Here is a 23,001-nt window from a genome sequence, read left to right on the forward strand (position 1 = left end):
CTTGAGAAACTGTGGTCTAAAATGTTTAGCAAAGTGCTTGCCACAGTGAATGTTGGTTGTGACTAAGAAAGTTGTGGCGCTTACCTTTCCTGTTTGTTTTATGTGGCCTCCTCCAGGGATCCACTTACTTCCTCTGACTCTGTGAGCATGAGTACCACTTACTATTGAAGTTAGTATCCAGACCTTTTAGGTCTCCTTTATAAGACAGGGTTGCTGTCTTCTAAAAGTCTGAAGATTATAGCCTAGAAGTTAATAAGGAAAGACAGGACTCAAAGGGCTGAAAGGAACTCTGTCAAACTAGTCCATCTGTCCTCAGGGTTCTAAAGGGATGTAAATACATCACTCGACATGGTGGATTATGAGGAGAGCTTTTCCCCTCGTACATGCTTTTTACTGCTTGGTGGGTTACAGAAGTCTTTCACGTTCTTACCTGCGAAGAAAACTTACCCTGTCCTTTGCATAATCTTAGTACATTGCCAGATCTGGATTGGGTGTTTGTGAAACAGTTAGCCAGTCTGTACCTTACCCAGGCTGCTTGCTATAATTCATTTTTCCCTCATGGTATGTATGTTTGGGTGCCATTTGTTTGATGCTTCCTAAACTGTTTAGGACTACTCAAATGTTTATTGGTTATAGGGGAGCAGAAGGAACGTGATAAAGATTAGGTGACTTCTGCCTGACACTGGTTGGAATTTTGGAAACATGCTTATTAAAGGTAGATTTTTTTCTCCTTGTTACCACTGGCTTTCTTAATCTGGGAGGTACCCATGGGACTTGGCTTTTTACCCCCTGAAACTATTTTTGTGTGCCTTTTTTCTTATACGTGTGCCTTTTTCTGGAAAGAGGATCCCTAGTGTTACCAGTGTTAGAGTAACTTACAGAAGAACTGGTGAATCCTAGAAACGTCTACTCCTGAATACTCATCAATTCTGCAATGTTAGAAGAATAGCTGTTTTTTGAAAAATTCATAAATATTCAAAGAATACAATAAAAGTTTTAAATAAGATATAGTTAAAATTTGGTTTACTCCTTTTTCTTACTTTCATGAACTTGGCATTTTGAAAACGTGCATGGTTCATGTAATGTATTTTGTGTTTTAAAAATAGCTTTGAAATTGTCATGTTGATATTTATAGATCTACTTCGTCCCTAGTCTACCTGTTGTTAATTACATAGTATGACTATTTCACATTTTATTTTTAGATTTTCATTCATGGACGTTTAGATGACTTCCTTTTGTTGATCTTATGAGCAGAGCTTTGGCCATTTTTATACTCCCCGCGTCCTCATGAGTTTGATAATTTGTCGTAGGTTATATACACACAGATTGGATTACGTGATTCATATGCATATTTTGAAGTTTAGTGGATAATTCCAAATTGCTTCCCAGAGCCTCTACTGATTGCTTTTTCGATAACGGTATATGAGTACTATTTTCCCTACTTTCTCACCATCATTTAACATTATCAGACTTTTTAATTTCTGCAAAGCAGATGAGTGTAAAATAATCTGGTGGAATATACATTTCCCAAATTACCAGTGAGGTTTAATTACCTTTTCATAAGTTTATTGGCCATTGCAGTCTTGTTTCTGTATTTGCTTGTCCATTTCCTCTGCCCAGTTTCTATTAGATTTTTCTTTGATATGTAATTTTTCATATGTTGTTTAATTCTTTTGTTGTGTATACACTGAAATTTCTTTTCTCAATCTGTTACTTGTCTTTTAACCATTTATAATGAAGCTTATTCTTTAGAATCATAGGACAAGAACGAGAGGTGGAGGAGGTCTTAAAGATGCAGTTCCATTTATTTAAGGAATGACATCCAGTATTCTGTATCAATAGGAAACTCATGACTTAATGATCTTTGTCTTTCTATCCTCTGAAGACACACAGAAGTGACTGAAAAGGAACTGTTCTGCATCAGCCCTGGGTGGCTTAATAATCTGTTTAACTGAAGAGTGTATGTATGACGGGACAGCAATACCACTTAGAGGTCAATAGCGTGGATTCCATAATTCAGACTCGGAGGGTGGGGGATGACGTCATATACACACACTTGGGCTAAGTCCTTTCTGTAAAATGTGGATAATTTGTCTTACAGGGTTGTTGTGAGGATTAGAGAATTTCTGCATATACTCACGTATAAGTACTCCATAAATATTAGCTCATTGATAGAGCTTAGTCTGGAAATAAATTTTATGGAATTCTAATCTAGATTGCTTTGCATTTTTACCATCACCACCAACAATAACAAAACATGCTCTGCCAAGAAGTTCAGCCATTTTGTAAGTTTAGGAAAATCACCACCACCGAAGCGCTGAAATGGCAGCTCTTGGGCAGGGAAGCCACAGGCTCGTTCTATTCAGTGAGGTGTTGCTGTGCTGCCCTCTTGTGGCCACTTGGGAAACGGCTGTTAAAACTTATAAATGGTACAATAGCTGTTAATGCTGCTTGCTTTCAAAGTCCAGTTGTAAGAAATGCTTAATCACTTCCTTTTTGCCTACTTCAAACAGGATTGTGGAGACATACCAAATCCTTATCCACAACTGAAAAGAAATGATACTTTGTTTTTAAAAATAAGCATTTATGGGGCTGGCCCCGTGGCCGAGTGGTTAAGTTCGCGCGCTCCGCTGCAGGCGGCCCAGTGTTTCGTTAGTTCGAATCCTGGGCGCGGACATGGCACTGCTCATCAGACCACGCTGAGGCAGCGTCCCACTATGCCACAACTAGAAGAACCCACAACGAGGAATACACAACTATGTACCGGGGGTCTTTGGGGAGAAAAAGGAAAAAATAAAATCTTTAAAAAAAAAAATAAGCATTTATTTTCTTTTGGAATCTAAAATCCCAGTTTTGACTTGAGTCCCTTTATTTTTGCATTGTATTTCCCTGGTAGTGATTGTTTGCAACTTAGGTTGTGAGTAATTTTCAGGTTAACTTCTTTTTATGACAATTCTATATGTATGGTAGATAATCATTTCTGAAAATTCCGTTTTTAATTGCCTTATAACTATAATGCCATTGGAAATCAGGTAATTTTATTACTGTTTGGCTTATGTGAAAGCTTAGTTAAAGGACTCCTCACCCACTAACTCCCTCTTTTTGTCAGTCTTGTGGACTTTCCACATCTATTTTAAATCAATATTGCAACCTATAATTTAGTATTAATAGTATCTAGTATTATAATTAGGCATTAATAGCAAATCTGCACAATATTTCAGGAAATACCTTGTCCTTTGAGGGAGTAATTAGACCATCAGTGCCTTAAATGTGGAAATATTTATAGGTTTTTTTTTTTTAATATTCCTTTTCCATTTCAACGTTTAGGAACTTCTAGGAGAAGTATACACATTAATTGCTGTACCTTTATTAGTACTTTTTTAAAAAACCTTTTTCCCTTAAATAGTATTTTAAGTCTATTAAATCTGACTTACTGGTTCCAAAAATAAATAGGCCTGCTCTCTCTGAAATCTTTAGCTCCTTTTGTGTAGGATTGGGATACTTATATCCCTTGCCTTGAATTAGGCTCTTTGATTGGATTTATTAACTATGTTAACGTTAAAAAGATTAACACTTACATAATGAACAACTATGAACTCACCACTGACCTTCAGTCATAAAATGTCACCAGTATCATTCTCTGATCACATCTGCCTCCCTCAACGCCCAGAGATAAGCACATCTGTGAATTTGATGTTCATCTTTTCTTGGGTTTGATTTTCATAGTTACTAAGTGGTTTTTTCTTGGAGTTACACAAGTAGTTCATGGGATCCACTAGTGTACTTCAGATAACCCATCCAACAGAATGAAACACTATTAGCAATTTGGTGATTAAAATGCTTTTATGCACGTAGATATGTGCTGATAGAAATATGGCTGTTTTTTACCTAAAAAGTGCTGTACCCATTGTTACATTTCTAGAGGTTGCTCTCCACAAATGCAGAATACAGAGCTGCACAAGAAGGCATATACAAGGTTACTTATGAGTTTATTGGTTTACAGTGAACGATTTGGAAATCTAAATATTCTACTCAGAAATACAGAAATATGGAAATATATCAAGGATATTTGTAGCTTATTGGTTAAGTGAACAACTTGAAAATAACCTAAAAGTCTCATTAATAGGGGACAGACTAAATAAAACGTAGTGTCTCATACTATGAGGCAGTCTGAAGGGATTGAGGTCTTCAGACGTTTCCATGTACTCTGACGTGGGTATTGGCATTGGACATTTCGGTCATATCTGCAGTGATTACTGCTTTTCAGCACAAAACACTACAAGAATTTCTAGCTAACCAGGCTGTTCTAGTTATCTTTAGCAGACTAACTGCTTTTTTTGTGGCTTTCTGGTCCTTTAAGTTTGTAGTTGAAGATTTTTTGTCTTGTTGTGGGAATGTTTTATATTTCACGGCAACCATACTGTGGTCCTGTGACAATTTTAGTTGGTGGTGATTGCCAGAATATGATTCCAGACTTAATCTCTTGTCTGGAGTTAAGCATTATAGTAGTTAAAAAACTAAACCATTCGTTCAAAAGGCTTTAGAAAAGACTGCATATTCCAGCGAAGTCACTAAATACCCCTTTCCATTCTCTTCTCTAGTATACAATGCACAGGGAGTGGCAGAGACGACGACTTAGCTCTCAGGTGTTTTGGGGACGTCGACAAGTGACCAAATTACCTGTATAGAATGTGACAAAGGGGAGGCAAAGTAGTGTAGATCTTCACAAGTGGGGCTTTGCAGTCAGTCTTCTGGGCCAGGATGTGTGTCATTGCTATAAGGGAGGAGAACCAGCAGACTATGCTGGTTGCAGCTCAAACTCTGAAACGAGGCTGCCAATTTTCAGTTGCCAGTGGTAGTAACTGCTATGACAGAGATGCTGTGATGGAGTATTATGGAAGGCACCATTTTTATAATAGGCACCAATTTTAGGATTGGTGAGTGCAAAGGATATTTTCCTACAGAAGGGTAACATCCGAGGCCTCAAGAATTAGAGAAGTATTTAGCTTGATGCATAAGCATAGGCTGGAGATTAGCAATACTAGGGCTTTCTGTTCTACAGGTGGTTCAGAATGGCTGGAGTAGTGAGGGTGAGGGGAAGGAATGGGTCAGAGATGAGTCTTGAGAAGTTGGCAAAGGCCAGGTTTCATGGGGTGTGCTGAGATTGGATGTTACCGTAGCCCATGCCCAGGGTAGCCTGGAGGATGTGGGCATCGCTAGCTCCCTAATCTTTCAGGTCTCTCCAAGTACTCGGCTGCTTTGGCTGTATAAATGTAGCTTCCAGGTATATCCCTAACACACCTTTCAAGTAGACTGCCCTTTCTAAATTCCTTACTTATAAGGAAATTTTGGCGCTGCCTCTGTACCTTTCTGTCAGTGAGCAAATGGTGGAGGCAAAACTAATAAATTCCAACTAGTGCCTTGGATTTTGTGGTGCTGACTCACCGATGGTTGCTAGCTGGCAAGGACTCTGTGTTAGAATCTAAGCTTGGATGTGAAATTCTAGAATTTCTAATGTTTGGGTAAGGCTTTGGCATTTATAGAGTGCTGCTTTCAGAGCTGTCATTTGATGCTCTCATGACCCTACAGGTAGTCACAGAGGATGGCACAGGTTAAGAGGTTGCACAGGCCCAAGATGATCTAGGACTGAGACCCAAGCCACGGATGCCAGAGCTTGCGCTTTTTAACTGTACTGTCCAGCCTTCCTCTTTCTTTTCTCTTGCCTGGTGACTGCCTTCTGATGGGTCAGAGGTGGAGATGGAATGACTGTTGATGCGTAAGACTTAGACCAGTCTGCTTTAACTGTGCAAAGGGCCAGGGAGTGAGGAAGTATAATGAGGCCCTGAAGTGTTGAGCACACTTACAGGGATGCCTGACTGGTTTTGAAGGTTGTTTAACAGGACTAAGATTTATTTTTTGAGTCTCTCAAGGTTTTGAACCCCTGTGGTAAAGTAGAATATGGGCTTGAGAGCCAGACTTGGGGAGGAATCCCTGCCATCCCCCCACCCCTGCACTTTCTGGTTTTGTCGTTGACCACAGTACTTAAAACGTCTCTGTTTCCTCCTTCTCATGGGGGTGATAATGCCTAATGGTGTTGTTATGGGGAATAAGCATTCATATAAAGTAGTTCATGCGGCGCCAGGTTACCTATTCGATGATCAGACAATTAATGCATGGTTTTTCCCTTCCCTCCTCCCTTCCCCTCATTATTCTCATTTCTTCCTCATCTTAACTGAAAGGCCCTTGCAGTGTAATGTCCTTACTTACCCTGGATCACCGTGGGAATTTGGGCTTGATGCCAGTTTCCGGTGTACTGCCCTGTTCGTTCTGTGGACGTGTTTGTCAAGTGATATGACCTCATTCCTAGTTTGGAAGGTACAGTGGTGGTAAATATGAAGCCTCCCTTCTTGACCCTTTCTGGCTTCATGCCATGTATCTTTCATTTCCTGGTTGCTAAACTCAAGGACCTTTCTGTTAAGTTAATGTTCCTCTAGGTTCTGGGTTGCCACTGCCTCCCCTTCTGTGCTCTGCCCCTCCTAAATGAAAAGGTAGTTTTTAAGCAAAATTGTTGAGTGAGCTGTCCACCTCCTTTTCTGTAGAGTCCATCAACTTTCGGTCTTTTCCCTTTCAGGTATCTTCATTCCTACTAGCATGCCCCTGAATTGCTTTTTCACTGCGAGAATGGGGAGGGTGTATTGTCTTCTCAGCTCCGAAGGTTGATACTTTATCTTCCCACAGCCTTCCAGTTGTTCGGCTCTCATTGCTTACTTAGGTTGCTTTTCCTGGGGAGTGTTTGGAATGAGGAAGGGCGGAGATATGTGGGAGCGATAGCAGTCTTTATTGGATTAGGCATTCACAGTCAAATCAGAATGCTTTTTGTTTATTTTGTTCTGTAGAGTCTGCTAGATCTGGGACTCACTGCGGGAGATTCCAAGGCTGGACCTCTGCTTTGGGGGTTAATGTGTACATATTTTTATATAGCCCCCCAGATGAGCCTAATTTGCACCTATTGTTGAGAACCACTGATTGGATAATTGCAAGCAGATTGCAGTTTTACCTTTTGGGTAACTCTGCCTTGGTTTGTTTTTTTTCTGTTATGTTTTTTTTTTCCTTTTGTTTTTGTTTTTGTCTTGAGGACGGGAGGGACTGATAATGAACAAATAAGACTTAGTGGCTTCGGACAGATTGGCTTCGTTTCAAATTCTACCTGTGTCGTCTTGGGAGAGTTACTTAACTCCTGAGTGTCAGTTTTTCCTCATCTGAATGAAAGGGAAAATAATATCCCCTTTCTGAGTTTTTGTAAAGGAGCTAATTAATCTATATAAATTAGCTGGTATGTGGCATCATATGAACACTCAGGAACTGGTAGCTATTAGGGATGTTGAGAACGATAGTAATGACGTTATTTGTAATATAAGAACATAAAAGTGAATTTGAAAATTTTGATTTTTTTTATTACCTAAATTACTATCCACTGTCATTTTACTGCCAGGATTGTTTTTTTTTTAACAGATTCATGTGGTAGTTTTTAAATCTTTTTTTTTTTTTTTTATTAAGTCATTCAGCATCTGAAGAAGCTTCTGGTTCAGACTCAGGCAGCCAGTCAGAGAGTGAGCAGGGCAGCGATCCAGGAAGTGGACATGGCAGCGAGTCGAACAGCAGTTCTGAATCTTCAGAGAGTCAGTCGGAATCTGAAAGTGAATCAGCAGGTTCCAAATCTCAGCCAGTCCTTCCAGAAGCCAAAGAGAAGCCAGCCTCTAAGAAGGAACGGATAGCCGATGTGAAGAAGGTATCTGCTTTGCTGTACAGTGCAAATGTGCTGCTAGTTAGGACCAGCTAGCAGCCCTTTATCTCCTGTGGAAAACTCTTTATTGTATCTTGAGAATGAAAGCTGCAGCCACCTCTTCTGATCGCATACTGTCTGTGGATACAAATGGGGACTGCTCTCTGCTCTTCTAATTGATGTAGACAACAGGGCTATAAGGAAAATAATGACATGAACCGTCAAATTAGAGGGAAAAAGACGAATTTTTATAGTTTTGGTTTTTAACTTTTAAAAAAGGTGGTTAAAATTATTTCTTTTTATACGATAGTGAATAATACCAGAGAGAATCATTGACAGATGATTGTGGAATGCACTTGTAAAGCTTAGTGATAGACAGTTATAATCCAAGAATAAGGGCAGTTTTTGTTACTTGAATAATGGAAGAGAAATAGTTCCCATAGAAAAACAATTACCTGTACCTAGGCACTGTAGGTATTCTCTAACAGAGAAGAGTCTTCCAGCAAAGAAGGAAAAAAGGCAAAAACTGAGTTGCATAGCATTTTCTAATTGATCCCCTAATTTAGGGATGCATTCCTTTTGGGGAAAATTTAATGACTTGGTTTAATTAATCATAAGAATGCAGCTGTTCTTTTAAAATTCCATTTTGAGTGAGTTATGTTTGAATCACTGAAAATACAAAAGAATATCGCTTTTAGAAATCTGAAAATAAAATGTCTTAATGAAATTAAAAGGTTTATGTGAAATCAGGTTTTATTCTTTTAAGATATAAATCTCTGTATCTGTGCACTCAGATTTTCGTAGTACAATTTTAAATTACCTGCAAATGCTACAGAATGGCTTCAAAAAACCTGAAATTGAAAAATAAAGCCGCTTTTAACTCGAGACAGAATTGGGATTAACTATGTTATTTCACTTCTTGTGTTCTTAGTGTAATCATTGCTTAATGGTAAGTGACCCTTAGGAGCTGGTGGTAGGTTGGGGAATGCTGATGGTTGTGTTAGGGACAGGAAAGTGAAAGTTGTGCTTGCTAATTAACTCATCACCAGAGAAGTGCCGTCAGACACTCAAGTGCTGTTCCTTGTTGCCTGGTCAGTGTGTTGCGGACCTTTCACAAGAGACAGTTCAAGTGGTGACATTTCAGAAAGACCCTGCATATGTAGAAGTACCATTTGGAGATCTTGCTGTGTCGTTAAACTTAGAAATTTACCACCCAGGCTTGTAGCAGAAGGCCTTGGTCTGCAATCTTCAGAGCCTGATGTCTGAACCTGCTTTCCTCTGTACTTCTACACTGGGTGCTCTTTCCAGAAGACCGCAACACATTTTTGAATGAAGGATAATGACCAAATATAAGTCTGGATGTAACTTTCTTCTGTACAGTGGAGAGTTCTTTACTTGGAGAGATGAAAGGAAAACCTAGAAACCATGACTTGCATAGTATGTTTAAAACTTTCCTGAAATCATGTTGACCATCAGGGATTCACAACGCTTAACTGTAAGACATTATATATTTGACTTCATTTAAAAAGATTAAAAGGGAACTAAGAAAGCAAGCATCACTAAGACTGAATTTCAAGATAAAAGTATAGCTTCAGGCAGAAATATTAAAATATACTTTAAAAATTCAGCCATCAGTTCCAACAAGTTAAAGTTAATACATAGATGGACATTCTAGCCAGTCAGAATGATTGGATTGTGACTTTTAACAATTATTCTGAAACGAGAACTTCTAAAGAAGGCTTTTTGTTAGAGAAGCTGCGTGGTAGCTTTTTCACTGAAGAGTTGAATTAGATGTTACTAGCCCTCAAAAGGACAAATATGAACACAAGATGATTTTAGGATTAAGCATTACAGTGTATACTGTAATAAAGTCCCAACAGTAGCCTGAATGCCTGAGATTTTTGAATAAAACTAATTGATATAGTGACATTTAAATAATTTAGCCACCCCGGTTAATAAAAGCTCCATAAACACTTGTGTTGAATAAAGTAATTTCATAGCTCTAGTAGAGATCCCAAAAGGGGTGGGGGTGGGAGTGGGGGTTGGCAGACGAGGCTGGTGTAAAGCTTTGTCTCCTTCCTTTCTCTGCCAGATTTGTTCAGTGTGCTGCATTTGCTGCATCTTCGCCTGGTTTCATACTACTTGGTTATTCCTAACTGGATTGAACCTTTTGTTCTCTGACTCTGAGATGATTCTAAGACTGTTATGGATTTTCCACCTTTATAAACTGAGGGCACTGCATTACATGATTATGTTGGATTCTAGTTCTAAAATGCCTATTCCTGCATCATCTTGCTTGGAACATCTTTTCTTTTGAGGCCTTGTTTTTCTTCAGCTTACTCTGGTATTTTTTTTTTTTAAAGTCACTGTTGATAATGTCCTCCCTTGGCTTAGTGACATTGTGTTTTTCCAGGTTTCCTTTCGTCAGTTTTGTCTTTTGGGGTCTACTTTCCACACATTTTACCAGTTTCAGCCAGTGGCTTCTCCTCTTGCCTGACTTTCCAAATATTTTCATGACATTAGCTGTCACCTGTGTTTTGAGGACAAACCCACGTTTCTAATCTTGGCTTTCAAGCGTCTCTTCTACGTGTGTAACTCCTGTTAAGCATCTTCACTTCAGTGTTGCACATTCTGTTGAAATTCATTTTGCCTGTGTGTGATTGATTTCCTTGCAAGAACACTAGCAGTAGTTATCTGTGGGAAGGATACTGGGGGTTAGACTCTAATCATTAGAGATGGAAGGAGGAGGAGCCTTTTACATTTTTTCTATAGATTTGTTGGTTTGAGTCTTTTTATAAGATGATGTTAATATATTGTGAAACAAATTTTTCTCTTCAACTAATCCCTCCTTTAAACTTTACTTTTTTGATCACTGATGAGGATTATTCCTAAAAATCAGGTCTTAACGGCAAAGGGCTAATTACTGCTAGAGAATAAAATTAGGTATATAGGAGGAAGAGTGGCAGTGGTTCTCATGCTGAGAGCTTCTAGCTGAATGTTAGAAATACCTCATCAGCGTGTATCTGGTGTGTTACGTGTCCTAAGGAATTTAAAGGAATACAAATTTGACTTGAGGAGGCCCTGCCTGTTTTTTGAGTTTCTCAGGCGGGCCCCTGTGCAGTCAAAGCTGCAGCTGAAAGCGTTAGAGGACTTAACTCATCAGTAAGTACTTTGTCTTTACTGGAAGCAGTTGTTCTCTTACCTTGCCATGTTATTCACCTGTAAGTTTATATTTTAATGATGGGTGAGCAGTGTACCATAGTTTAATAGCCATTTAATAATGAAGAGACGTTGTTAAACTTTAATGTGTGCAAGGATAATGGGCCTTATTCTTTTTAAAGATAGTACTTTATTGTCTCATAAACCAAGCTAACAGAACAACCCTTTTGATATTTAGTTACCTGAATTCTCTTAAATTGAAATACATTTTCCAATAATGAAAATAGTAAATGGGGGTCAAGAAAAAAGATTCACACATGGTCTATTAATTTTACAGATGTGGGAAGAATATCCTGATGTTTATGGGGTTAGGCGGTCAAACCGAAGCAGACAAGAACCTTCACGATTTAATATTAAGGAGGAGGTAAGAAAAAAAATATTTTAAGGGGATACATTTAAACTCCTTGTCTTACCTCATCCTTTCCGACTCTGGTATGTATTACCGTTACATATGAAGACTGGACTTCAGGCTTGAGAGTTAAGTGACTCTAATGTGAGCGTTCTCAACCTAGCACGGCAAGAAAAGCCACAGGTGGCTTTTAAAGAAAGAAACTCAGCAGAAGGATCATGGCATAGTAAACGTTTTAGTAGAGTGTTAGAGTATTATACAGAACTGGCCTCAAACTTTTGTTTTCATTTTTTTTTTTTTTTATGTTTCTCAGTGAAATTGATTATAGCAAGAAGTTTACTTTTTTAAATCTCTCGTTTCTAAATCTCGATTTTGTTAAATGAGTAACTTGCTTGGTAAACAAATGAAACAATGGAAGTAGTTTCAGATTTATTTCTGAGAAAGGAAGGAGAGTTTAAGTATTTTATCTGATTTCTTTGAATTTGGTTTCCTAGTTCATTTTTAGTGTGCAGTATAAAATGTTTCACACATATTTACTCTCTCATCTAATTGTGAGAGATGGAATAGATTGGTAATTTTTAAAATTAATGTTATGTACTGCGTTCTGTTGTTTCTATAGAATCAAGACTTTTCCCACCTTTCTCAGTTTGTGTGATATTTTTGTAGATTCTTACTTCTGTTAGGTTTATGGACCACATTCTGAAGAGATGGTCTTTGTCTCAGTGAAATGTTCCCTCTCTGCATTCTTAGGAGGACTTGCTATTCTTAACTATATAACATCTTTCTGATAAAAGTTGAATGTTAATAGCCAAAGGTTACTGAGTTGGGTTTTCAGTTAATGTATTTTAAAAATCTAATTGACTGTAACATCTGCATTTCATTTGTGGTGTTTTATTTTGAGTGACCTCTGAGCTGGTTTTCCTTAACTTTCTTTTCCCACAGTGTCTAGGACTAGGTTACTGAGCCATGTTTGTTACAACCAATCACATAATTGTGTAAATCTTTTCCTCTTTTTTATATAGATAAACACATTTTCTGTAGGGCACAAAACTAACAGCAATAGGAATAGTTTGCCATTTTGCTTAATTTTGGGGAAAAAGAGCTGTTCACATGTCTCTGTAAACTCTCCCTGGCCCAGCTCTGTTAGCAGAGCACTGTTGGCTCATAACCGAACATGCTCTTTGATGAGTCTAAAATGGAATAGATTGGTAGTAATCATCTCTAGTGGTGCACTAAATGTTGTGGCATTTTCGTTTGATATTCTAGATCTGAAGTATCCAGTATGGTCACCTCTAGATAGGTGGCTTTTAAAATTTATATTTAAGTAAAATGAGAAATTCCATTCCTTAGTCACAGTAGCCACATTTCAGGGGCTAAGTGGTCACCTGTGGCTGCTGGCTCCTCTTTTGGACATTGCAGCTGCAGAACATTTCTGTTGTCATCACAGAAAATTTTACTGGACTGCGCTCTTTTAGAAGTCAAGCTGAGAAGTATTTCCTGGTGTTAGAGATAACTCAGTAGTAATCGACAGACATTAATTTTCAGAGCAAAACAAGAGTGAGCACCACCAGACAAATGCTTAGGTTTCTTTTCGGTCTAAAAGCTCATATTAATAATGTTATATCAAGTAGATTGTTGAACCAGGGGATAACGTTGTCCCTAAGAACTGTGAATTAAAGTCTGTAATCATTTTTCCCCCCTCACACACTGAAGGCAAGTAGCGGCTCTGAGAGTGGGAGCCCAAAAAGAAGAGGCCAGAGGCAGCTGAAAAAACAGTAAGTCTTCCATGGGGGAAATTACTTAATGTAGTATTTTCAGACATGTCCACGTTTCTGGGACTGCCTGCATTGTGTCCTCAGTCTACCCGGGTCCCAGAGTCTACTTCTGTCTCTTACTGTCTTGGGTTCTTGTCTGTCTTGACCTGCAGCAGCAGCAGCAGCAATGGAAGCCCAAGACTCTCAGTTTTACACATCTAGGTGTTCCATATGTGCTGGGACTACTTTGTGGAGTAGACCCCAGCTTATTTCATCTGATGAGCCCAGTTATTTTTTTCTTAAAAATGTGCGCAAAACCAAGTATTTGGTATTCTATCCTAGTTAAGCAAGAAACAGATTTAGATTTTCCATTTTTCATTTTCATTTGTTCTTTGTGTTGGCATGGCAAAATTATATTGGTTGGACGTACATTTTAGTGTGAAATTTCACATTATTGTTTCCGTATAATTTTAATATTGCACTTCATGAGCCAGAAAATTTTCGTTCTTGGGCTTAATGTGAAATTCGTTTATGACATAGATTATACATTCATTTTAAAATTTATTTTAAAAATTCTACTTATGGTGAAAAATAGTTGATTTTTCTTTCAAATAAATAATTAAAAAATCTTTTTTGGAGGGGTGTGGATCCCTTTGACAATCTGAATTCTACAGCCTGTATGCTCAGAAAAATGTAGATATCAAAACTTTGCACACAAATCAGGGGGTTCTTATGGTAAACCATTGTCCATGGCCCCTATTGAAAGCCCCAGTTACATATTTGCTGTTCCCAAATATTAATAATCTTTAGTAAGTATTTGGCCTAAGGTAAAGTAATTTGAGTTTTTTAAACCCATTTCTTCATCTCCAAAGTAGAGTAATTCTTATTCTGCCGACCTAGTAGAGTTATTAGAAACTATGCTAAGAAAAGTCAGGTATTTAATATTGCCCTTCCCAGAGCACATACAGTTTTCATTTGTGTGTTAAATATTTAGTTAGAGGTAGAGAAATAATAAGTGTATGTAAGCCTGCACTTCTTGGCATCTTAGAAGACTTTTGTGCCATGGACCTGCTTGGGGGACTCTGTGCTCTGTTTGCCTTTTGGGAAGTCCATGCTTCTGCTCCTTCCTTTACTGTCTGACTGCTGCTGGTCTCTTATCTGGGATCTAAAGGGTGCTGTACTTGAAAACTGTGACTTCCCCTTTTAATGGCCTTATCTGGGTATGCAGATGCCTGCAATTTTTCAGCCACCGTATAACACATCAGACTTAGTCTTTTGACTGGCTTCTATACTTATTTTCCCTCTCCTGTCAACCCTAAAAGCTCCCCAAAGTGGCTACTCTCAGAGGCTTTCACTGACCTTTATTTCCCCTGAGTAGAACCTCTTAGTTCCTGGTAGGGGAGTGTGTCTTCTGTAATGCTGCTTGCCTCCCCTAGGGGCTCTTCCCTAGGAACGTACCAGGAGCTGAGGTAGTTCCCTCACGCTTCTTTATTTGGGACTGGGCTAGCCTCCCTTCCTGCCACCCTCTGGGCAGCTGGTGAGTGCTGGGACTTGGGGGAAGGTCTTCTCCTGAGTCAAGGTAATTATAATTAGTAAGATTAATTAGAGGAGGCCTGCAGCTGCTGAGACTTAAGTTGCAACGCACAGCACTAAAGGGGCCCTCTGTGATCTGAGCAAGTGTTGCAGAACCGAGTGTGTGGGCAAGTGAATTTCAGAATTGAGAGAGACTCAGAGGGAGTGGACGCTTTGAAATATTAGCACGGGGAAATGCTTTTCTTTCTTTTTTTTTTTTGAGGAAGATTAGCCCTGAGCTAACTGCTACCAATCCTCCTCTTTTTGCTGAGGAAGACTGGCCCTGAGCTAACATCCATGTCCATCTTCCTCCACTTACATGTGGGACGCCTGCCACAACGTGGCTTTTTGCCAAGTGGTGCCATGTCCCAACCTGGGATCCAAACCGGCAAACCCCAGGCCGCCAAAGTGGAACGTGTGAACCTAACTGCTGTGCCACCGGGCCGGCCCTGGAAAATGCTTTTCTGAAACCCTGCAGATTGTACCACAGATTTCAACAGTTTTTAAAAGGAGCTTTTTCCCTAAACTTTTTTTTAAAAATTAACCAAAGCCCCCCAGTACATAGTTGTATATTTTAGTTGTGGGTCCTTCTAGTTGTGGCATGTGGGATGCCACCTCAGTGTGGCCCCATGAGCCGTGCTGTGTCCATGCCCAGGATTTGAACTGGGGAAACCCTGGGCCGCCAAAGCAGAGCATGCAAACTTAACCACTCGGCCCTGGGGCCAGCCCCATATATTTTTTCTTGAACCATTTAAGATTCATACATCATGGCCTTTTAGCCCTAAATACTGAAGTGTTTATTTCCTAAGAATAAGGATGCTCTGTATCGGACGCACAGTACAGTTTTAACCTAAATAGATTTAACATTTTTATCTATCATATTCCCATTTTGTCAATTGACCCAATAGTGTCCTTCCTAACATTTTTCCACCTCCACTACAGCATTCAGTCTAAGGTTAGATATTGTGTTAGTTGTCAGTTTTATTTAATCTAGAGCACTTTCACAGCCTTTCTTTGCTTTTATGACATAGATATTTTTATTTTTTATTTATTTATTTTTTTTGGTGAGGAAGATTGGCCCTGAGCTAACATCTGTTGCCAATCTTCCTCTTTTTGCTTGAAGAAGATTGTCCCTGAGTTAACATCTGTGCCAGTCTTCCTCTGTTCTGCATGTGGGACGCTGCCGCAGCATGAGCGATGTGTAGTTCTGCCCCTGGGATCTGAACCCTTGAACCGGGGCCGCCTAAGTGGAGCACTAGAACTCACCCACTACACCACCAGGCTGGCCCCCACGACATTGATATTTTTGAAGAATACAGTCTTAACAAGGAACTAATTCCCCAGTCATAATGTGAGTTAGTGTTTTAAAAGCTTAGAACAAGTTATACAGCATAACATTCCTCCACAATATTGAAAGACTCTTCAAATTATTGGGCACCATTGAAAATTGAGAGATGGTGCATAAGAATCTAGATTTCTAACTTCTTTTTGGAAAATCAGTCGTTGCTGATTTTAATAACAGTGGTCTTTGTAATCTTTGATTGGGCCGTGAGTTCTCCATTTGACCCCATTTACAGTCCTTAGTTGGCCCCAGTGGGTGTTTGAGATTGTAATCCCTGACTTAAAGTCATGCAAACAAAATTTTTGAGTTTTATTTAACCCCTCATGCTGTTTTGATGATTGAACCCTTTTTCATGCAGTACCTATTAGTGTTATTCAAATTTGTGAAGTGTTGTTTAGGATTTCTGCTGACCCATACTGGTCCCAGTAATGCTTAAAGCCACTCTATAATGGTTCCAGAACCCTTTCTCCCAGCTGGAATTAAAAAAAAATATTTTGACGATAATTTAACCAAAAAGAAGTTTTTCTCCTAGGATCATAGTTATTTCTTCCTTTCCAGTGTTTTGAATTGGGAGTCTGTCCCAAACCTGTGACATGGTGGAGGAGCATCCCTGTTAGCTCCAGATTTCTTTTCTTCATTCGAACTTGCTCCTGAAAGGCATCCTCTCCAGGAAATCAATGAAGTTAAAGCAGCTGTTCCCCTCTTTTCCTGGTCTGCCTTCTAAAGTAGAGGAGAAAGAAATTCCCTTCTTTGGGCTCTTAGAGACAGTCAATAGGAAGCCTCAGGCACTCTTGGCCAGAGTTGAGGCCCATTTTATTTTAGAATGGCTTTCATTCATTCCCTCCTTTACATTTGTTTAGATTTGATTTGTGTGTCTCAGGATTTGCGTCCTGGCAACCACCTTTTCCCAATAAAGGAAGAAAACTGTACCCAGTTAACTTGTATTCTGACTTTTTCATGTCTGTTACATTGCCTTGGGGCCTCAGTGGCCAAATCTTGATATTTTTCTCTCAAGTTCCCAAAATTTTGGCAAAAATTCCATTGATTCTTTCTTAAGTGTAGTCCTTTGATGCCCTCTCAGAGCTGGATCTGGCAATTCAAGTCTCCTTTAACACAGGAAAAAATTTTTGATCACAATCTTGTATTTTGGACTCCTCTTCATTGTAGCCCGACTTAGAATGTATGGCTTAGGGAAGCTTGCTCATAAAATTTGCCTTATGTAAGAAGCCAATAACCTAGGAATGGATAGCAGTTTCACTTGCCAGAGAACCTTGTCCATCTGCAGGGTCAGGAAGTAACCTTTTTGTAACTGATCCCTCTTTTCTCTTCACCCCTTATACAGAGTTACTTAGTATTGCTGATCCTAACTTACTTTTTTTTCCTGTTCTTGAAAATTAAAACAAATTTAAAATAATTCAGCCAATTTCAAATACACATTCGCATAAACTCAACTAGGCCTTTTAAAGCCTCCAATTGTTGAAATCCTCCCAGCACGTAGGCCTGGCTTCAATTTTTCCTGATTCTTGGGTCTTCAGTGGGTTATGATTGAGAGTAGGAGGGCTGCAGAGTTGACAGGTAGCCAAACAGCTTGTTCTCACTGGGCTTCAGTTTCCTTCTCTAGGAGGAAGGCTTGGGACCAGCTGATGTGCTAAGTTTTTTTACGGTCTCATATTAGAAGATTCTGTCTTCTGGTTGTCCGTAAGTCTATAAATCTGCAATTTAACTGGAAAACTCCAGCCTCAACCTCCATTCTCTCGGTGTTTACTGCCATTTTAGTCTCCTAAAGTTGTAGAAGTGGACCTCATTAGGCTGCCCTGCTTTCGAGTCACAGTTCCTGGTGGAGTTATGTAAATTACATTGTGTAACTATAAGGTCTTCGTCATCTGATCTACTCTCCCTTAGGTCTTAATTGTTTGTGTTCTTCCAAGCTTGTTTCCTGTGAAACCACTTCTCCCCAGTTTGACTGTGTGAACCCCTTCTGAAGGGTAAACTGTTGTGGGGTTAGTCCAAGGGAGATGGCAGCCTCATGTGCCAATCTCCCAGTTGCTGGAGACATCTTCTTTTCTTCCTTCCTGGCTATCACTTTGTATCCCTTAGATTCTTTACCAAACATTTATTCTTCAAGGCTCTAGGGAAGGAGAATGACAGGTGCCCAGACTATAGTTAGATATAAGGAGGTCTTTGTTTTAAAGAGAGGCTGAAGGATATTAGACAATGCTAATAGGCCGTAATGTCTTACCAGTCTGCTTCCAAAAGCTCCCTACCTGTCTGACTGATAGCCTGATATGATTCATTTAATAATTTCTTCATTTAACAAAAGGAGTATCTCCATTTACCTGCTTTTCTGCTAAGTTCAGGCACAAAGATGAACAAAATGGCCCTCCCCACAAGGTGTCACCTACTCTTAGGGAAATAAGATATGCAACAAACAGTGCCAGTAGGACTTGAATCATGTACATAAAAGTGCTTCACTGCTTTTTCATGAAAGGTTTGAAAATTTTTTTCCCCTGGAGTCTCTACTAGTTCAGGTGTAGGGTGGCTCCTGCACCTTTTAGGAAGGTTCTCAGGAATCACCTTTTTGCAACAAGCTTCTGCTGTTTGACCTATCTCTCATGAATATTGATTTGACTTTGCAATTCTGCAACAGTTGTCTTTTGTGAAACCTCTTTTCCTATTTATAGACCCAGAGTCACAGTGGTAATTGTTTTGCTTACAGAGAAACCCCAGGTACTTGCCTGTAAGGTTTTTTTCCCTAGCAATTTCATGCCCAGTGGCTATTATTTTGTCCCTTCCTTCTTGACTACAGGTGAGAAATGAGCTAAGCTCCTGTGACATCTTGTTTGGTCTTCAAGTAAATTTCAAAAATTGTTTGAGGTAGTAGGACACCTATAGGGTATGGCTCTTTCAAGCCTCCTAAGATCTTAAGGAACAAAGGAACACCTACTGTATGTAGTAATTACTAAAAACTACATCTTTAGCTGAACAGATTATTCAGTAAGTGATAGGTTTATCATTAAAAAATAATTTTAGGGATTGTTTCCTTAAATGTGTTCTAAAGATGTTAAAATATCTAGTATAGTAGTTTTCAAAGAAGTCTAACCAGTATGAGCATCATCTTGGATTTGTTAAAATTCAAATTTTCAGGCCTCACATTAAACCTACTGAGTCAGAAATTTTGGCTGTGGCCCAGAAATCTGTTTTAACCAGCCCTGTAGGTGGTTCTGATTCATGTTAAAATTTTAGAACCACTGATCCTAGTATATATTATGGCTTCAATCCTGTCAATGATAGTAAGTCAAAATAGAAGATGAGAGGCTCAACAGCATTTTTTTCCAGAACAAATAGTTTAAAAAATACATTTTAGTTTCCAGTTTCATTTATTTTTATTATCAGAGATAAAATAGGAATAGATATTACATAGTCCAGGAAGGAACGCAACCAAAATTTAAATGGAGCTTTTTTAGCATAATACCTAAAATATACATGATCTGCCTTTTGGATAATCAGATCAAAATTAGATTTGTCAGATTCTTCAAGCTAAACAATCTTGAATTCTCTTAGAAAAAAATCATTTTGCTTTGCTTTTGATCACAGAGAAAAATGGAAACGGGAGGCCTCAGAAGATGAACAGGAACAAGGCACCAGTGCAGAGAGTGAACCAGAGCAAAAAAAAGTGAAAGCCAGAAGACCTGTCCCCAGAAGGTGCAGCATTTGCTTGAACATCTCTGCTTCTGGTTGAGCTTAATTTGTGTTAGATTGAGGAAGATGATGCAGTGCTAGAAGGAGAGCCTTAATTGATGTTATACAATATGTTGTGATTCTGGGTTTTGAACATCTGTGGTTCACTTTTTGCCAGCCTACATTGTTAGCAAGTGATTAGATGACTGAACTACTTATATTGATTGTGGGTGTTTGCATGGCGTGCAGCTCAGAATGAATCTTACGGTTTTTTACTCCATGGCAGACTAGTTATGAGGGGCGAACGTATCATGCGCTTTTAAAAAAGCTCCCTGTGGGCCAGCCCGGTGGCATGTTGGTTGGGTTTGCGTGCCCTGCTTTGGTGGCCAGGGATTCACAGGTTCAGATCCCGGGCATGGACTACTTTTCGAGCCATGTTGTGGCAGCGTCCCGTATACAAAATATGGAGGAGGATTGGTGCAGTTGTTATTTCAGGGACAGTCTTCCTTGGGCAAGGAGAGGAAGATTGGTGACGGATGTTAGCTCAGGGACAATCGTCCTCACCAAAAAAAAAAGCTTCCTGTGTATTTGACTAGTGTATAGCTTCTTTTTGGGAGAACTGATTCTTAGGTTTATAACATGTTTGGCTGGTTGAAAGCATACTTCACTGTTTATTACCTTGTTTATGTAATCTATATAACATTAAGCAGAGAATCTGATTGTGCAGAGAACGAAGTAGGCTGAGATGGCAGGAAACTTTGGAATTTTTGACCAGACAGATGGCAACATAAGGTACTGGTGATGGAGAAAGGCAGGAGGCAGAGAGGCCCCAGGAAAATTTACCTCCTTGCAGTATTGCTTAGGATGGGGTTGGCAAGCCATTGTCTTTCGGCAAATCCCACTTACCACCTATTTTTGTATGACCGTGAGCTAAGTATAGCTTTTATAAAGGAACATTTATAGTTTGATAATAGGGAAACACTGAATTTGAACCCCACTTAAGTGAAATGTTACCCCTTCAAAAAGAATTCTATTCTTCTTATTAGTAGATACGTATCACAAAAAATGTACTCGCTTATTATTTTATTTTGAATTTTGTCAATAAGATAGCATCTCATCTCATTATATAAGTACCTGTGTAGTGGCTTCAGTTTTGCTTCTTGTCCAGCAAAGCCTAAAATATTTACACTCTGGCCATTTACAGAAAATGTTTGCTTACCCCTGGCTTCAGACATTGTGTCTTACTCCCAGCCCCTCATCCCAGCGAGGAAATTCTTCATCAAATGAGTTTTGTCTCCTTCTAAGTTTAAGCTCTCAGGACTGGAATGTCACTCCAGTTCTGTCTTCTAGATTTTACCCATCAGTTATTGAATCTCTAATCATCCATCTGTGTAGTGTAGGTGACGGTAGGTAGGAGAGAAACAGATAGATGTGATTGTGAATTCCTGTCTCCCTCTTCTCTTTTCACCTTTTTATCATTGATAAAAGAGTATTTGGGGATTTCTTTATGAGAGCTCCTAGATGGTGGCTCTCAGTCGTGACTTTGAGGGGAGTCTCGAGGGGCTGTCTGAGCCCTCGGTCTGCGGCAGGGCGCAGTCTCGGTAGTCTTCCAGGGATACTTTACGCACACATAATAGAAATATGTGTGGAGGTATTTCTTGTCCTTTTATTCCCTTTATGCAGTTGGTAGCATTCCATGCATCTTATATGCATTTTTCTTTCAGTATCTTGGAAATCTTTGCATATCAGTTTGTGGAAAACACCTTTTTTCTTTTTTTTATGGCTACATAGTATTCTGTTTATTGAACTAGTTCCCAGTTGATGAACATTTAGGGTTTTTCTGATCTTTTGTTATTGTAAATAATACTACACTGAATACCTTATCATCCCTGTCTTGGTGTATATCTGTAAGATCAATTCTTAGAAGTAAAGTTGTTCTATTTGTAAGTTTGATAGATATTTTCAAATTGCCTGCCAGATTGGTACCATCAGCGACATATTGTATGTGTATTTTTATGTCAAGTGATCTTGAGGAACAGTTGAGAACCATTGCCTCAGAACCCACTGTTTCTCCTATAAATGATTATTATCAACATTAGAATCTCTTTCATGATCAAAATGCAGATTTCTAATAAATTAGGATCTCAGGGAATGAGACTCAGGAATATACATCTCTAACATTCCCCTGGTGAATCCTATTGAATGGAACCCCTGTTCTGGGAAATACTATTATATAGATTTGATGTTGACACCAAATGATAAAGTAAAAACTTTGCCTTTTTTCCTCTTCTCATTTTAGAACAGCGCCCAAGCCTCGTGTTAAAAAGCAACCTAAGACTCAGCGTGGAAAGAGAAAAAAGCAAGATTCCTCTGATGATGATGACGAAGATGATGAAGCTCCCAAAAGGCAGACTCGTCGCAGAGCGGCTAAAAATGTTAGGTAGGTTATGCCCCAGAGGCTTTTCATCAGTTGTGAGAGTGATAGTGTAGTTGCCTAGAACTTGGTTCTGATCCATCCAGGGTTGTGCATTTCATATGTGAAAATAATGAATGACCTGTGGAAGCTCTAGATATAGGACTTTGGTCATTCCAGCTAGTTCCCAGCCATTCAAGTCAACCTTTCTGGGCCCCAGACCTCATGGAGCGGAGATAAGCCATCCCCAGTATTCTGAATCTGAAATTCTGACCCACAGAATTATGAACAAATAAAATGATGGTTTTTTGTTTTTTTTTTTTTAAGTCTATGTCCTGAGGTTCTATTCGGAAGTCTGGTCAGTGTTCTTGCAAGAAGAATGGTTATCAGGCAACGGAAATATGGAAAGAGTAGCATAGTTCGTTTCAAGCCTTCATTCCTATAAAGAGAATTGCTTCAAGTTCACATCCTGTCAAAGTGGCTTAGTGACGTTATCTTCATTTTACAGCATCGTTTTTCAGGAAAGATGTTTGGATTGTATTCTCACTTCTGAATTGCTCTTTGAATCGGACAAATTCTTCCCACGTTCAGCTTATGTATTGATATTTGGGTATAATAATTTTTTCAAGCTTCCTAATAAGATATGAAGCATTAGTAGAAAATCAAATAAAGGAATAGATAATGCCAACATTAATATTTTACTTTCTATAATTCAAAGGGCATTTAATTTTCTATTGGGGCATGCGCGGGTTTCTTTCCGTCTACTTAGAGATAGTGAAACTGAGTCCTAGAGATAGTAATTACCTGTCCAATGCATCCAGTTAATAATTCCAAAGCTAGGACTAGGCTTTGAGTGTGCTGATGTGTAGCTTAGCACTTTTTCTTCCTGCA

General features: G+C 39.1%; 1 protein-coding gene across 8 annotated transcripts in view; it reads left to right on the top strand.

Annotated features, from left to right (window-relative positions):
• The window catches only part of CHD2 (chromodomain helicase DNA binding protein 2), a 112,976-nt gene that overhangs the window by 11,015 nt on the left and 78,960 nt on the right, over window positions 1–23,001 (top strand). For 4 of the 8 annotated variants that reach the window (XM_014842513.3, XM_070495930.1, XM_014842512.3 and 1 more), the window contains 5 exons: window positions 7,558–7,789; window positions 11,280–11,366; window positions 13,065–13,126; window positions 19,614–19,721; window positions 21,997–22,137. In XM_014842513.3, the coding sequence (XP_014697999.1) occupies window positions 7,558–7,789; window positions 11,280–11,366; window positions 13,065–13,126; window positions 19,614–19,721; window positions 21,997–22,137 (630 nt within the window). The remainder of the gene's footprint in view (window positions 1–7,557; window positions 7,790–11,279; window positions 11,367–13,064; window positions 13,127–19,613; window positions 19,722–21,996; window positions 22,138–23,001) is intronic. The other 4 variants (XM_070495920.1, XM_070495938.1, XM_014842514.3 and 1 more) reach the window with 1 other exon arrangement.

The sequence above is a fragment of the Equus asinus genome, chromosome 2, assembly GCF_041296235.1.
Source record: "Equus asinus isolate D_3611 breed Donkey chromosome 2, EquAss-T2T_v2, whole genome shotgun sequence".
NCBI lineage: Eukaryota > Metazoa > Chordata > Mammalia > Perissodactyla > Equidae > Equus > Equus asinus.